The following is a 16,872-nucleotide window of genomic DNA, read 5'->3' as shown; positions in this document are numbered from 1 at the left end:
AACTGAATTAATCACTACTTCTTATGCCTCCGATCTAAGTACGGAGAATGCTAACATGGATCTTTGTAATGAATGTACAACACAAATTACACAACCATTTTGTCTTTTTGGCTTGAGAGGTCTTAGGAGTTCTCTGTAGATTTTTCAATCCTCACACATAGTAAAATGTTCTGTCCTACCTACTGCCTGGGCCTCAGTCTTTGTTTCCTAAGTGTGACTTGATTTTGGATGCTGAGGGACAAATTCATCAGTTAAGAGATATTTTTAAGTTGAATTATCATAACTTGCTGATTTCAACTCAGGACAAATATTCATGAAATGTGGTGAATGAGGGATTATGATTTCGTCCTACTGTAAAATGGAACAAATTACTTTATATACATGGTCTCTCAATCTTAGAATAAAAACTCCAGGTGAAAGCAGAATCACGAGAGAAGAAGAAAGAGTTTCATTTCCTTGAACTTTTCCAATTCGTAAGGAGAATTACTCCACATTTACTTCTGTGTTCATTGCCACTGGAGGATGAGCCTGTTGCTTCCTGGGACCTAGGCCACACGGACAGTTTCTTTAATGCAGCCTCCCTGCAGCCACATTTTTCTATTCCTTATTAGATCAATCAAAGCTTCATATTCTATCACAGAAAATGAAAATTGAAATGACCATCGATTTGTGGATTAAAAATGGAAACTGCTCTGGGTTAGGCTGGAGGTTAGCTGAGGGAATACATGAAATTAGGCTAAAATGCATTATAATTAGCCTCCAGGTACCTCTAGATTTTGAAGGCTTGTTCCATTTCTGCCCTTTTCTAATTAAACTGAATTATTTGATAGATATTATATAGTACGAGGCACTGGTTTTTCTTGATATGAATTTTTTTCTTAATGTTATTCTTATTCTATGTAGAAATAGTATTCTGGGGACAGTAAGGTCAGGGAGTTTTACATTTTCCCCTCTGCTCGAGGTGAGATTGTCTAATCACTCCTGTTACCATCATTTTACAAAGACAAATTTTCGCCTGTTTAATTAAACCTCAAGTTTGCTTTCTGATGTAGATGATTAAAACCTTTTTTTTTTTTTTTTTCAAATCCCTTGTTTCTGGAGGCTGACAGTTCACCTCCTCACAATTCTAAAGCATTTGTGATTTACCTTGTGGGTGTCTCTCTGGGTTCAGACTGAATTCAAGAGTACAGGATAAGAGTATCCCAATGGAGTAGTTGACCCATCCATCTTAAGAATGATAACATTCTTCTATTTCAAACAATCTGGGAGCAAATGCTTGCTCACTCCACCTTTTATGGAGCTTTTATTTCAGATTAATTACCATTTTTATTTATCAGACCCAGCAGATAGACCCAAATTTTGGTTGAAAAGAGGCACTGAATGTGCCCTGCCCTGTCAGCATTTGAGTTTTGGATTTCCTACTGGTAACAGTACTGAAATAAGCTGAGCATTTTAGGGCCAGATGCATTTCAAAAAAAGTTATTTCATTAAAAATTGAGGTCTAAAATAAATTTCTTCAATTGATTTCAAATACCTTACTTAGTTCCTCTCTAGCTTCAAGGAATGTTGAAAGGGGACTAGTGTCATTTTTCTATACAAATGCAAGATAAAAACATTTAAACTGTCTTAAAAATTAAAATAAAGCAAATTACATTTATGTATCACTAAAGTGGATATTAAAAGCTAAGTATTATTTGTTATTCGAGAAGATGTTCTTAAGAGATGCCAAAGTATAATACCAACATGTTTAAGGCTTAAATTAATAGAGTTAAACCACTTTTATTCTTTAAAGTAAGTTTAACAATGTATATATTTACTCCTTACTTCGATAGCCTTCATACTACTATGCTACTTTGATATTGCGTTTTCTGTCCATAGAAAGAGTTGCGTAGAATATTCCAAATATTTGGTCAAAAAACACTATCGGTTAAAAAATATGTGTGTGTGTGTGTATGTGTGCGTATCTCATGTGTTATTATACATGCTATTATACTAATATATTATGTATCTTATAAACTATACCCAACATAAAATCTTAATTATTATTATCACCCAATGAATCATATTGGCATACTCTGAAGTAAGCACAATCCAACTTTGAAGATATTTAAAGAGAGACAACTTTTTTAGCATGTTTCAAATGAGTATACCTCATTTACTTCTGTTTGGGCCAATCATCTTAACAAGTCCTTAACAAAGGCCACTAAATAGGTCACTGAAGCATCATTTTTGTTTTTCACTTTCTGAAACAATGACTTTACTTCCATCTCAGGAACTGTAGGACCTCTTTTTTACAATGACCTTAGTTAAGTTGGGGAGTTCTGGGGCACCTCCAGTCCAGAATTTGAAGAAGGAAAGAGAACTACTTGAAGATTAAAAAAAAAGCAAACAAGCAACAAGATGTCCTCAAATTCACAGCTAAACTAACAACTTTCTCTTGTTGAGAAGTAGGTTTATTTCATCAGAAGAAATGAGAAGCTCATGAGGACAAGCCACGTTCATCAACAAATTAATTATAAGAGATAAATGATCCAAAATATTAACTTCTATTTGGTTCAAGTCAACTTGCCAGAGATTCTATATACCTTTTCTTTTTAAATGTATCTTTTTGAATGTAAGCTCCTTAACGACGTGTAGCTGGCGTGATTGGAAGGGGTGGGGGCGGTAAGGATTGAAGCCTAAAGAGTTCTGGTGCCTTGAGTAGGTAGTGAGTGGCAGTGCAGGACTCAGCCTTTGTCTGTCTCCAAAGCCAGTCATGTGTTCTGTCTGGTTCTTGATGCCTCTGCTAAGTGATTCACAGTCATCAGCACTCTTGGTTGTCTGCCTTCAAGATATTGTTTCACATGAGCATTAAACTAATTAAAATAATCAATGCACTGCATGAGCAGCTTTTAGTTTATGTACCCCCATAGCATTTAACATCAATAATTTTCTGAAAGTTCTTTGTTCTTTATACTTAAGTATGTGTTTTTCTCCTATACATTCATTCTACATCAAGATATGCATAGAGTGAGTGTTCTGCCTTTAGAACATTAAACTGGGGCGATGGGGACTAGATTGTTTTCAGCAAATTTTTATACTTGCTGTAGCACCATGGAGTCCTGAAGACTAGAATAGGTTCTCAAGTTCTGGATGACTGGAGTTAATTGTGTCTTCACATTGCCCAAATCATGCTTACTCATTGACACACCAGGAAACTTCAAAGAGCTGCAAGCAGGCAAATACCTATACTTTATATAAGATAAGTCTCATAGACTAAGTCTGTGATTAAAGGAAGTTTCCAGAATCAATAGAAATGTCTAGTTGCATGAGCACAGTATACATTGTGATATGCTCTTAGGGCCTTATCAGGAGAAAAAAACATTAGATTATTTAGCTTGAGAATGAGGAAACTAAACAAGATTGAAAGGAAATTTACCTGAAGTCCAGCAAACAGCTGCTGTCTAAGAAACATGATTTATATTGAATTTGGTAAAATAGGTTTTTCACTCAAAATAATTAAAAGCATTATTTTCATGAAAAAAAAAAATCTTCAGGTGTACCGGGAACATTATTGTATAGACAACATTTTCAAGTTGTTCTTCATATCCAGCCAGAAAAAAATAAGAGATTAACTTCAGGATAAGGGATTTTGATTAAGCCTACCGAAGAACAGCTTGAGAGTAATGGTTTTGATTTTAGAAAAAGTTACCAAGAGAATAATGAAAGACACCTCAGAAATAAATTATCACCTATTTGAGTAGTTTATTGTTCTGTAATCAGCCAGAGGACTCAACAATTAGCCCAATTCAACAAATATGTATCAACCATTCTTTGTTAAAGGAATCTGCAGTTTGATAGAGAAAAAGCACAATAAACATTAATCACTGTGCAGGGCAGATTTTGACAGTATCACCAAAGGAAAGTGACATGGGAATTCATAAAAGAAAGAAAATCTATATATTTGAGGAAATCAAGAAAAGAGTTCATATTGAGGAGCATCTCCCTACTTGCTAGGTAAGACGCTTCCCAATTCATGAATTGCTTCCAAAGCCAATTACTTCTTAAAAAAAGAGTTTATGTTGAATATATCACTGGAGATTAACCATGACAAGAAAAAGGTAATTTTGGTTGATGAAAAAGTGGTGTGGTGTGGTTGCATGTGCCTGTATTTGACGATAGGGAGGTAAATTCTGATTAAAGGAATGATATAAGCAAAAATACAGAAATGATTTACATGGAATAGAGGGCAGTTTAGTTTACTTGAAGTGTAGAGTAAGCTGAAGCTAGTAGATGAGCTGCCCTAGGGAGAGAATTCAGAGTGAAAGAGGCCAAGGAGAGAACTTGGATGAAGAAGGCAAAAGGAGGAAGAGAATCAAAAGGAAGATGCTCAAATTCTATTTCATTAATTGATTTACTTTTTCAACAAATATTTGCTGAATACTTGCTATGAGACAAGCACTGAAGTTACAGGTGACTAAATATTTCCCATCTCAATGGAGTTTAGAGTCTAGGGGCAAACAACATTGATTAAATAATGATGCAAATAGACACAGAAGTACAACTGGAATTAGTGCTGCAAAACAGAGGAGCTGCTTCGAGAAGGACAGGCTAGGGTTGTTGAGGAAAGGGGAAGTCCTTAGAGAGGAAGTCCTTTAAATATGTGCATGACATAAACATAACTGCATTTAGAAAAAAAAAAAAAAAAGATCACCAGTGGTCCAGTGTAGGGAATAGATGAGAGAGGGGCAGGTTGGATGTGGGGAGGTGAGTTGAGATGCTCTTTCAGTATTCCAGGTGACAGATTAGGGTAGCTTGGCCCAGAATTGTGGCTAAGAAGATGGAGAAAAGTGAACCAGAAGGGACCTGGTTTGAAGACTAAATGAAGATGTACTGGAGCAGCAATAACAAGACCTGTTGCCAGAGTTGATGGATAAGTTGAGAGAAGGTCACCTCCTAGATAGATATCTATCTAGATATCTGGTTTGTGCAATTGATTGGGTGGTGGTTCCATTTAGAGACATGGCAACTGATGAAGAGACTGGTTTCCGGAGGAACATCATGAGTTCAATTTAGGAAATTTTGATTTTGAGCTGCCTTTGAGATTTCAAGGTGATGGTTTAATAGGCAGTTGGATATATGAGATTGGAGCTCAGATGGTCTGGGATTAAAATGTAAATATTCACATCTCTTATGTGAGAATATAATTAATATAAATGAGATCACCCAGGAAAATGTTCGTATAGAATGAGAAGAGAAGAGGCCTAGGGACACACCTTGAGAAATTCTAATAACTAATAACTAGTTTAGAAGATAATGATCCTATAATTCTCTTTAGGGAATTACTGAGCACTAGAAGGAAAATTGGAAGAGTGCAGTATCACAGATGCCAAGAGAAGAGTATTCAAGAAAACAAGGGGACTTGTTCTGCTGAGAGCCAAATTTTAGACTAGAACACTTTTTGGATCAGCCTGGGGCAAGAATGGAGACTTCTTCAGGAAAACCTTCTCTCGTCTGCCCAAGCATAATTAAATGTACCTTCATCTGGGTTTCCATTGAGGTATGAGGTTATTCTAGTACATATCCGCTGTTTTTATTCAAAATTACAAAGGGTGTGCCATCCCTTCCTAGGGAAGCTAGGGGCTGTTTTAAACAATTAGTTTTTCAGAAATTGAGTAGTTCTTTAAAAATGTGAAATGTTAAATATTCATTGAACACATGAGTAAAACATAAAGAATAGTTAGAGGGGCAGAAAAACCCAGAGAGGACAAGGAGTGGCAAGTCCATCAGAGAGTGTGAGGATGAAGAGGTCTAACAAATATCACCTTCATCCACATCATACATGTGAGAGGATGAAGCACTCAGGCTGCAACAAGGGTCCTCCCTCCAGAACACTCTGTTCAGGACTCAGAGTGTACTATTCAATGGCTATTAATTGGCCTCCTTTCCCCCCCTCTTTTTCTTTTTTTAACCAACCTACTCTATATCTCTGTGATGTCTCTGTAGATCTCAGATGGCTTTGCTGAATGACATCTTTGAGAGCTATCAAACAGTAACCCTATCATTAGCTCCTGAAAAAAGCAAAAGATTTGCCTTTCTAAAATCTGAATGAAACACCCTTGAAATCAGTAGTAAATGAGCATTTAGTAAGAAGAGCTAATAACCACATGCTGTACATTTAAACTTTAGAAATAAAATGAATTACCTTTGTCTCCCTCACTATCAAATGAGAATTTCCTTCTTCGTAGTTTACAGTTGTCTCCTTCAGAATCATTCACGGACTGTGATCGTAGTAAGAGATCAGCCTTTTTAATGGACATGAAGATAAAATGGAATATTATTCAATTTGAACATAATATATTGTCAGTAAATTCTTTACAATTTCATATCATTTCAACCACTTGAGACTTAATTATTAGATTGCAAGCAAACAGCTACAATACTTGGCTTCCTGGTTGTCTCTAAATTATAAAATGGACTGATAGAATAATTCTAGTAGTTTCACCATCTGATGAGGAAATCATAGTTGTAGAAGTTATTTGTCAGAAGTGTTTGGGGATAATGTTGTCAACATTTAGAGACAACATATTCTTTCGTGTAGAATGTATTTTATGTAACTTGGTAAAGTTAAAATAAAAATAATAATTAAAAAATTGCAGAATCTGTATTACTACAGAGAAAAAAGTAAAAGTTAATTATAACTAGCTGTGCTGTTTAAATACATGGTAATGATTGCAAAGTCAAATTTCACAACAATAAATACAAGGTTAAATTCAATGAACACTATGCTTTAGGCATTTTATTATTTTGAGCTATTGTTGTATTCCAGTTCCTCCTTCTTTCCCCTCTGGAAATATTTATTTATTTGACAGAGAGAGACCCTCTGGAAAATATTATCATTCTGTAATAAAAATGGAAGCTCTGAAATAAATAAAACCAATGGAAGCTCCTGTTTTATTTGGTCGCTGTCTAAACTTTTTATGTAAAGAAGTTATCTTGTTTTTCAAGGCAAAATCGGAATGAGGTTGGTGACATGAAAATGAGATTTTAATAAGGTATTGAATTCATAAAAAAACATATGATTTTGATAACTTGAACCTCTTATCATCTAGATAATTTTCAACTTCTCAGTATTTTGAAGAGAAGCAATTATCTGAGCTGATAATTTAATAACCTGATGCTTCAGGTTATTAAATGAGACCCTGGTGACCCCACAAGTTTATCCTCTTTCAGTCCTGAACAGAGTGTTTTGGAGGGAGGACCCTTGTTGCAGCCTGAGTGCTTCATCCTCTCACATGTATGACGTGGATGAAGGTGGTATTTGTTAGACCTCTTCAGTCACAGTAGCTGGGAATGACTGTAACTCTGGGAGAATTAAATCTACTACCTTTTACCTAACTATTGACTTGAGGATTTTTTCTCCCAGAGAGCTTATTAGTTAGCATTAAAAAAGAAAACTTGGAAGTGTCAAAAGCCCAATATTTGGTTTCTGGCAAAAAGTTATTTAGAATCAGAGCTGGGATAATGGGGTTTGGGGAGAAAAGGGGGAGGAATAAACTAGCAGTAAATTATAGGCTGCAATTCTGTATTCCTAGAATAGTGATAAGTCATAAAGACACATTTTTATAGTAGAAGAGAGTGAGGGATGCAAGGGCTATACTAATTTTGACTCAGGTTGAAGCCTGATTAATTTATACTTCTGTGATTTGGAAATTGTGTGAAATGCGGACCTAAGCTTGAATGAGTTTAATTTTTTTTCATTATTATTGAAAAGACCTTGCTAACCAGTTTGTGGTATAAATAATAGCTGGGAGAATATTTTAACCCCTGTGTAAAATAAGCTCTTCTAGTTGACTTTCAACAGCCTAGAATCACCCATTTCTTACAAAGAACTGGTACACTCAGTATAAACCAAGGCTATTTTAAATGCAGTGTGTCACCTAAGAGTTCCTGAAAGGTCAAATTTAATTGACCTCCTTAAAGTTATTCAGTATATTTGAAAGTAATTAGACTGAATTCCTTCCCTCTAACTTAGCAATTCCAACATGAAGTTGGCTTTTCCTTCCAAATATTCAGAATCGGTAAAGTTTTGCTCTGTTTGGCTTGATCTTTCAGAAGTATTTTGGCAATCCAAGAATAAAATAAAATGTCATAAGTACAAAAATAAGCAAACCATTAACATATACCTTTGCAGTCTCATGTCTTAGGTTGAAAGTCAACTCTAGGTTTGTGAGAAAGTGATCGGAAAACTCGGGATACATATCCAAAACTTCTAACAAGTCTTCTCTCTGGATCTTATGCAAGTCACAGTATGTGAGAGCTCTCACATCTGCATTAGACTTTCCAGGTTTAGCATAAAGATGAACCATTTCTCCAAATATATCGTTTTTTCCTAAAAAAAGAGAGGTAAAAGGAGTCTGAACTTAATGTTTTCTTTCTTTCTTTTTTAAAGATTTTATTTATTTATTTGACAGAGAGAGACACAGAGAGAGAGGGAACACAAGCAGGGGGAGTGGGAGAGGGAGAAGCAGGCTTCCCGTGGAGCAGGGAGCCTGGTGCGGGGCTCGATCCCAGGACGCTGGGATCATGACCTGAGCCGAAGGCAGACACTTAAACGATTGAGCCACCCAGGCGCCCCTAATGTTTTCTTTCTAAAAGTACAAGGGAACCACTGACCAGTCCTTGGACCAAAGACTTCAAATGGAAGATCCCATGACCAACAGACACTTGGGCAGCAAAATTCCAGTACCTTCTACTGACTGCTTCAGTCATGTTTATTTGCTGAGTGGAATTTTACCTCTTAACATACTGGTCCTGGTATAATTCCTATTATTTCCCTGCTTTGATTCTTTGGCTAGGTCTCTAGAAATGCAGCAAACATGACTTTAGTCTACTCTGCCCTATATGGCTAGCAACGGGTCTTGCCATATAGTGGGTGTGGTCTAATTTTGTCAATCCAGGAATATGAAAAAGGTGGCAGTGAGTCAGATTCACAAACTTTCTATCTCAGGATGGTCTCGGGGAGGGGGTGGGTGATGCCAGGCACAGGGGTATAGTGGAACGCTTTCAACACTAAGAGGACTAGAGGTATAATTTGAACATACCTTGCTTCTTTTAGTAACGACTTTTGGATTTGCCCTTGATAAATTTTCCAATTGTTTAATAAATCTAGTTTTATTTATAGTCTTGCCTTTTTACCAAATGGCCTTTATTCTAAAAGTGTGTCCTTCTTGCTTTCTTGCCAAACCTGGGATTATTTCAGTATCTGGCTTTTGAGGGGTCCTCCTCATCCCTTCTGCTTAGCCACAGGCCACCTGCTTTTCCAGGCTTTGTTCAATAATGAGGATGATGACAGCAACAACAAATGCTTACTGAGATTTAAGTAGGTGCCAGGCACTGTGTCAAACGCTTAGGTGAATTATCTCATTTAATCCCTAAAATAACCTCATAAAGAAATTACTACTTATTATCTAAATATTTTGACTATGAAAGAAGATTAAAGAGGTAAACTGATTAGGTCAAGGTCACCTACTTAGTTGGGTGAAGGGAGGGAGAGAGTAGCCATGATTAAATCCCTTGCATTCTGACTCCAGTCAAAATCTTTTCACACTTGGTAGGCTTAATCTCCTCCCAATGTTTTACCTGAATGTCATAGGCACTTAGATTTTTCTGTCTCTGAATGTCAAGGCACTTAAAAATTATGGAATACGTGCTTAATAATAACTGATAAATTATTGATCGTATAACTTTTAAAGATCGTCAATGGTAGTGTAAAATGGTACTTTCTTACATATATCGTGAAGCTTCTTTTCAGATTTAGAAAACAACTTTCTGGATTCGTTAAGTTAGTTTTTGATAGACAAGTTTATATATACCTGACTATGGAAACTATCAAAGACTTTTAAACAATAAAATTCCAATTGGTCAAAAATATCTGTAATGTTCTTATTTTAAATGTGAATTTAATGGGGAGAAATCAGAGATCATATCTCTATGACAGAAATTGATATGGGAGAGAATACATTAACTTTGTTTTAAATAAATACCTCGCTTCAAACATGGAATGAATAATCATAATTTGTGAGGATTTTAGGTGCAGATTTACATGGAAATGGGGACAGAAAAAAAGAATTTTGAAATTCTTTATAGTTTTAATACTTCGGTATAGATATTATCAAAGAAAAGCTCTCAACTAAATTCAGCATGAGCTTTGCATTTTAATTAGTTTACACCACTGTAAATGAGCAAAGACTAAGCCAGCCAGTGTGTACTGCTTAACTACACTCTAAAATTAATTTTTTATAAGGCGAGAGGGCTTGTTACCTCCCTGTAGAAGCTGGGGCAGGCTGATTCTAAGATCAGGAATGCAATGAAGCATGCTTCTTCCCTGGCAACATACAGAGCAAACTGTTGAGGCCAAACTTGGTGAAAGTCCAAGTTTATTATATAGCTGCTACCTGATTTATGTTTTTATTCTTTGCCTGATTATTGAATCGTAAACCAAATTGTGCATCTTGTCAATTTGGGGTTTAAAGAAAACTGTCAATATAACAAAATTATCAAAATATATAGGAATTACTCAAACTTCTTCATCCTGTGCTAGGCCATACTCTGGTTTTACACGGCAGCAAAGAAAACAGACAACATCCTTGTCCTTTTTTGGATGTTAACGTCAAGAATCTAATGAAAGGAAATTGTTGAGTTACATGCTCATTATTTAAATGGACCTGGGTTTAATCCGCAGGAAAACAAAGAAGTGCCTATGTTCACAAATATTGGGTGTGGGTGTTCTCTTGGGGAGACTGAGGCTTAAACCTCCCCGCGAGATGGTAGGGGAGAAAAACTGGTCTCCTTTCTCTCTGCTTCTTTCCTCTTTCCCACTGTTCTAATATTCCAAAGAAATCCTACAAGTTCACACTGACTAAATTTGGTTTTGAATAGACAGATTGGATAGATGGACTTTCTTTTGCACCCAAGCCAGTTTAATTTACTAGTAATTTTAATCTCCTCACCACCTTTATCTCTATAAGTTCATAGCTCTTTATATGACTTAGGTAAAGACTCATATAATTCCATTTGATAGGACACAGCAGGTAAAAGTGCAGAGCGAATAGATGAAATTTATCAACACATAAACACAGTTCACGACAGGGCACTGGCTCATGCTAGCAAGTATCTTACAATGTATACATTTTATTTAAGGTGTTAAGGAATCCAGCATGAATCCAAGGTTCTCCAACATGAAAAGCAAAATGCTGACTGTTTTCATATATTTGGCCTCAAACGTTAAGTAGCTGCCAAGAACTAAAGAGAGTCATGGAAGTGTTTACACATCAGAGAAAATGTGAGACCGGTCATGAAAACACACTGTCTGCAAGGTCAATTTGATTTGGATTGAATTTTAAATAAAGCTTTAAAATGACCTATCAGTACCTCTGAAACAAATAATACATTATATGTTAAAAAAAAAGAAGAAGATAACAGGAAGGGAAGAATGAAGGGGGGGAAATCGGAGGGGGAGATGAACCATTAGAGACTATGGACTCTGAAAAACAAACTGAGGGTTCTAGAGGGGAGGGGGGTGGGGGGATGGGTTAGCCTGGTGATGGGTATTAAAGAAGGCACGTTCTGCATGGAGCAGTGGGTGTTACAGGCAAACAATGAATCATGGAACACTACATCAAAAGCTAATGATGTAATGTATGGTGATTAACATAACATAATAAAAAGATAAAATAAAATGACCTATCAGTCTTGTACTCACAAATAAATGGATCGGTCCTGTTTTCTATTGTTTTAAACTACGCATCGTACCAGCTAATACCTGAATTTGTCACCATCCAGTTCTGAAACACTCACCCAGAATAGCTACCACAATGTCATCTTTGAGGATTTCAATGGATCCTCTGGATAAGAAATAAAGTGCAGTGAGGACATCCCCACAGTGAACCAGGGTGTCTCCTGGAGGTGCATGGGTCGTCTTGAACTTCATTGCCAAAGCTCTAAGGCAACCTTTACTTGCCCCCCGAAAGGCTTTGCAGTTTTGCAGCAAAGTCTGGTTGAGATGTAGACAAATGTCAGCTTGTAAACATTCTGGGAAACCCTTTAGGACCTGAGGAAAAAAAATAAAGAGTTTCATACTACCAGTGCACAGGGTCCCTCCACCTGAGAAATAAAGTCTATTTCTTGCTCACAGAACTGCGGGTGTAGTTACTGTCACACGAGTTCTTAAAATTTTTCTACCTCGCCTACCTCAATGAATACTTGGTTTGCGAAATGTGTCAGAATTTTAACTCAAATGCTTGTTCTCTGAATTAACTGCAGGCATTCAGACTCAGCACAAATGCTGTCTCATTAAAATGTAATGCCTATGTTTCACACTGCTTTTCATTCCCTGCATTATGTGAGGTAGCATCATACTGTGCACATATAGAATGCAAATGTGACAATTAGTAAGACATAACTAATGAAAGGTGGTACAGCTAGAAAGACAACCTTTTGAAGGAATCTCAAGTCAATTTGGAGTGCTGTCTCTGGTATACTTCTTAATTGGAATTAGTAAAAATAATGATCGTGAAATAGCCATGGTATTTGTAAATGTCATAGACCAGAGGGTGCTCTTCGCGAACGGTACGTGGAATATTTATGTTTCATATGCACACTATTAATACTAAATATTTGGATAAGCACTGAAAATAGAGAAAGGGAAGGAGAACAGCAAACATAATTAAATAGTATAGCTATGTTTTCAGAAATGGAAATTGTGCCAAAGTTTACAATGCAAACTTAAACTTCTAATAGCACTACTGTTTTGACAACCTATTCAGCGACTGATTTAAATCTGATAGAAGAGATTAAATAATAGTTTGTGACAAGTGCCACTCAATTTAAACTGAATACAATTCTATATTATTTTATAAAATTCCCAGTATACAATGGGCCAAAGACACTCAACTCCTGCTTCTCTGTGTGTGTCTTAGTTTCTTTGGGTGTCATATGTAGATTTTAATTCTCATGTTGACTTTCCTCTGTCAGTAAAAATAAATCCATTTAAATGTGCTTTGAAGTAGAGGGGAGGGGCATTACATAGTGTTTAATAATGTAATTTTAGGATTTCCTAAATTTTGGGTCAACCTTGCTGTTGCTATTCAATACAGCTAAAAGTCATCATGAATTTTTTGTCCAGATAATTGAAATGTACATGGTTCATGGAGGAACTTCAAATTAGACCACATTTGAGTTAACTTACACTTATGTCTATTTGAAATGTTAAAGCAGCCAAGGCGTATTGCTTCTGTAGGACCCCTGTGTGATGCAGCCGGTCAGATGGGCGTGGTATCATACAAACGGATCAATGAGAGACCGAAAACATGACAGCCACCAACTCCCAGCTTGTTTCCTTCATTGCAGAGTCACCCACAGAAATGGGTCAAGGGCATTTTAGAAGAAAACCCACAGAATACGGGTTCTGGTCGTGAATTTGCCACAGGTTGACACTTGCGCAAGTCACTTCATCTATCTGTGTTTCTTTGCCAGAGAATAAGAGCTTTTTTGATTTTAAAATTTGTTGTAAGTTACCAGTAAATAGCGCGCCAATTTCTAGGCACCACTTACCCAGCTCCACACAGCTGTAGGAACTCAGACATCTATCCTGAAGTTTCTATATTACCTGGCTCAGACCCAAAAGAAATGAGCCTTCCTCTTCTTCTGAAACTTCTGTCTTTAACTCTATCTTTCAGACTTTGTCTACGTGACTGGACTCCTACCAGATTTCCTGCTTGGACTGAAGGCCTTGCCAAAAGGATAACTTGCCTAGTCTTTGCCCATTTCTGCTTTTGAGGGCTAGGGGCTCTTTCCCCACTCTGTCCGTCGTACACAACTCAGCTCCTCCCATAGAGCCAGCCCTCTGGTAGGTCGCTGACCCTTTCTACTGGTCTAAACTATCACATGGGATTCTTTGGCAAGTGATGCTAGGCTGGAGTTAAGCAAGGCTTGCACACTGTTTTCTGAAATGGGGTCACTTTATTTGGGGGTGCTATAGTAGGAAAAACCCCAGTTTACTGGTCTTCCTGCATATGATTTACTTTTCCTCCCTGAAGCCCACTGTTGTGTGGTCTCAGCATAATTCTCAGATGTCCCCATACAGATAAAAATGTAGAGAGCATTACACCAAGTAACAAGTTAGACATGTCTATTTTTTTCTTAAGATTTGGCTATAAAAACATACAAAAAGACATTTTATATTTCACATAAATGGGGAAATTGCACTTTCCCTATAATAATTGGAATGAGATTATTGAGCTTGTAGCTGCTATTTCTGGCATTTTCCTGAAGTTCCTCTGTTATACTTTCTGAGTATAGCCTGCTTATTAAAGGAAAAATTGTGCATGTGTGTGTGTGCATGCATGTGCACAAGGGTGTGTATGCATGTTTTGAATTGGAAGGTACAGATGAGATAGAGGTAGGGGTTACTCATTTCTCTGAGTATGTTAGATGAGCTATGGAATCAGATAGGCATGAACTGAAGTTCTAGTTCTGACACTTACTAGTTGTGACTTTGGTTAATTCAATTAAATTTTCTTGAGATTCAGTTTCTTCAATTGTAAAAATAATTAATAATATCTACTTCACAGGGCTGTGCCCACAATTAAATGTAATAATGTATGTAAATTATCCCATTCATTGTAGCTGTCACATAGTTTACTTCTGCCTTTTTCTTTTCTTTACTTTGTCATACATATTTATTGTTCCTGAAGAACTGGTAAGTTCTCTTTAGCTAGAAATTGAGAGATACAACACCCATTGTATTCTCCTTGATCTCTTTGGTGAATAGAAAATTCACCACTAACTTTTGTGTTCCATTGCCTCAACAGAGTTTAAGATAAATTTTGTTTCCTGTTTCTGACTTGTGTTAAATGTTTTGACTTACTTGCACTTAAGTTTTCACTGTGAGTTGTCTTAAATTCTTTTTGAAATAGGCAGTTACTAAATCAATATAAACATGTTCTTGGAATGCCAATATTCTTAGAATCGTTTACAAAACCATAAAGGGTACTAGGGAAAGTTTTTCAACATTATTCTCTTCTCAAATGTCCTTAAGTGTCATCTCCCAGCATTTATCCTATCAGATGTGACACCCATTGGAAAGAATGGCCTCAAGTTGGAGATACCACAGAGTTTCATGGAGAAGCCTTTGCTGGCCCAGGGAGAAGGTACACACATGTTGGCTTGAAGGACTTATCTGGATTAAAGACTTATCCTGTGGTGTTAGCCCTTCACTAACTTTCTTAATTTTCTTAAGTGAGTTACATAGATCACTCAAGTAAAAGTCAATAGAAGTTAACATTTAGTAAGTGAATCTCTTACTAGCCCAGAAGTTTAAATGTCCTATGTAAGTTAGCAGCTTTGGAATCTGGGGTATGCCTAAAGTAAAGGGACTTTAAAAGCAGGGTTAAAAGAGAGGGATTATAGAGAAATAGACTAGAAGAACATGGAAAAGAGTGAGGAGAATGGGGTAAGTTGAAGTAGTATTCATCCAAGACACCCATTTCCGTTGGTCTCAGCTGTGTTGCCTTCCTTACTTCCTACTCATTGTACTTTTTTTCATCAGGTTTGGTTCCTCTGCTAAACTACCTGACGTGGAACTTCCTCATTTAACAGTCAAATATTAGCATTTTACCAGGCCTGGCAGATCTGGTTGTGAAGAGTAAGTGTGTCAAGTACACAGGTACAAACCAAGACACAACTGGTTTACTGATGTAATTATTTCCACTACTTTCTGCACAGCCTTCTTGTCTGTCAAGTTCTGAAGCTCTGAGGGTACACAGCACCTTTCACTGTGTGTCTGAAGTCATTATTTATTGGGTTGATTTGATTTCAAAGACCCAGGAGCATCACCCAGAATCGGGGTCATGGCCTGCAGCTTGGAGAAGTAGCTCTCATTCTTTTAGCAAATACATAGTAAATATCTACTCTATACCAAGCACTATACTTGGCATGGAAGCATAACAATGAAAAAAATATGTTCTGAACATATACCTGGCCCTTAAGCCTTTCTCTAAATGCCCAGTTTAAAAAATATATATATATTTAATCAGGTAAAATAAATATAAATATATATATTTAATCAGAATTTTCCACACCTTGTTTTGCATGGACATTAATAGTACACATTTGGACACTTATAATCCTAATGGCTGTTCAAATGAACCCTCAATATACAGTTAATTAAAGGTGAATGAAAAGCTCATTTTAACTTTTCTAATATTTTCAGTTATGGGGGATTTTTAAAACTTCCTGATGTTCCACAAAATTTTTTCAAGGCTGGTAAAAATCCCATGTCTTTATTATGGTATAAGGTCACTTGAATATTTTATAAGTGTAAGGTTAATTTTCCTTTACTTGACTCTATGTGAATAAAACTCTTTGGGACCCTCAACTTATGTAAGACAAATGAGATATTTAGTCTTTTAAGTGAGTTTGAAATGCTTTCTGTGATTGCTAAAAGCAATCAACCCCATAGCTTAGTACCAAAGGACCCAAAGTTTAAGGACATTCAAACAAGAATAACCTAACAAGTACACGAGATAGCATTATTAAATCAAAACTCCTTGAAAAAATCATACAAAGAGAGAAAAAAGTTGAAATAATTATCCCATAGTAAGCACCATCAGACATGATCAGATACTAATTCAGAAGTATTTAACTTTATACTAAACTTCCCTCAAATGTGTATCTACTGGCACACACGTAGAGGAATAAATACTACAATATTGTCAATATATGCAATTTTGCAGAGTGTGAATTCAAATTTTCTTCATACTGAGCAAGGAATACAAAATTTAAAAAAGAATGGAGGCTGCGGTTAATGCAAGCCTGCAATTTCTGATTTGA

At 36.4% G+C, this 16,872-nt stretch overlaps 1 protein-coding gene across 2 annotated transcripts in view; it reads right to left on the bottom strand.

Annotated features, from left to right (window-relative positions):
• The window catches only part of KCNH7 (potassium voltage-gated channel subfamily H member 7), a 474,127-nt gene that overhangs the window by 15,262 nt on the left and 441,993 nt on the right, over positions 1 to 16,872 (bottom strand). For both annotated transcript variants that reach the window (XM_035007888.1, XM_035007889.1), the window contains exons 10-12: positions 11,839 to 12,091; positions 8,166 to 8,371; positions 6,185 to 6,284 (exon numbers count right to left, since the gene is read on the bottom strand). In XM_035007888.1, the coding sequence (XP_034863779.1) occupies positions 6,185 to 6,284; positions 8,166 to 8,371; positions 11,839 to 12,091 (559 nt within the window). The remainder of the gene's footprint in view (positions 1 to 6,184; positions 6,285 to 8,165; positions 8,372 to 11,838; positions 12,092 to 16,872) is intronic.

Source organism: Mirounga leonina, unplaced genomic scaffold, assembly GCF_011800145.1.
Source record: "Mirounga leonina isolate KUSES-001 unplaced genomic scaffold, KU_Mleo_1.0 Mir_151, whole genome shotgun sequence".
Classification (NCBI taxonomy): Eukaryota; Metazoa; Chordata; class Mammalia; order Carnivora; family Phocidae; genus Mirounga; species Mirounga leonina.
The sequence above is the reverse complement of the archived record's forward strand: the minus strand, read 5'-3'. Positions and strand labels throughout refer to the sequence as shown.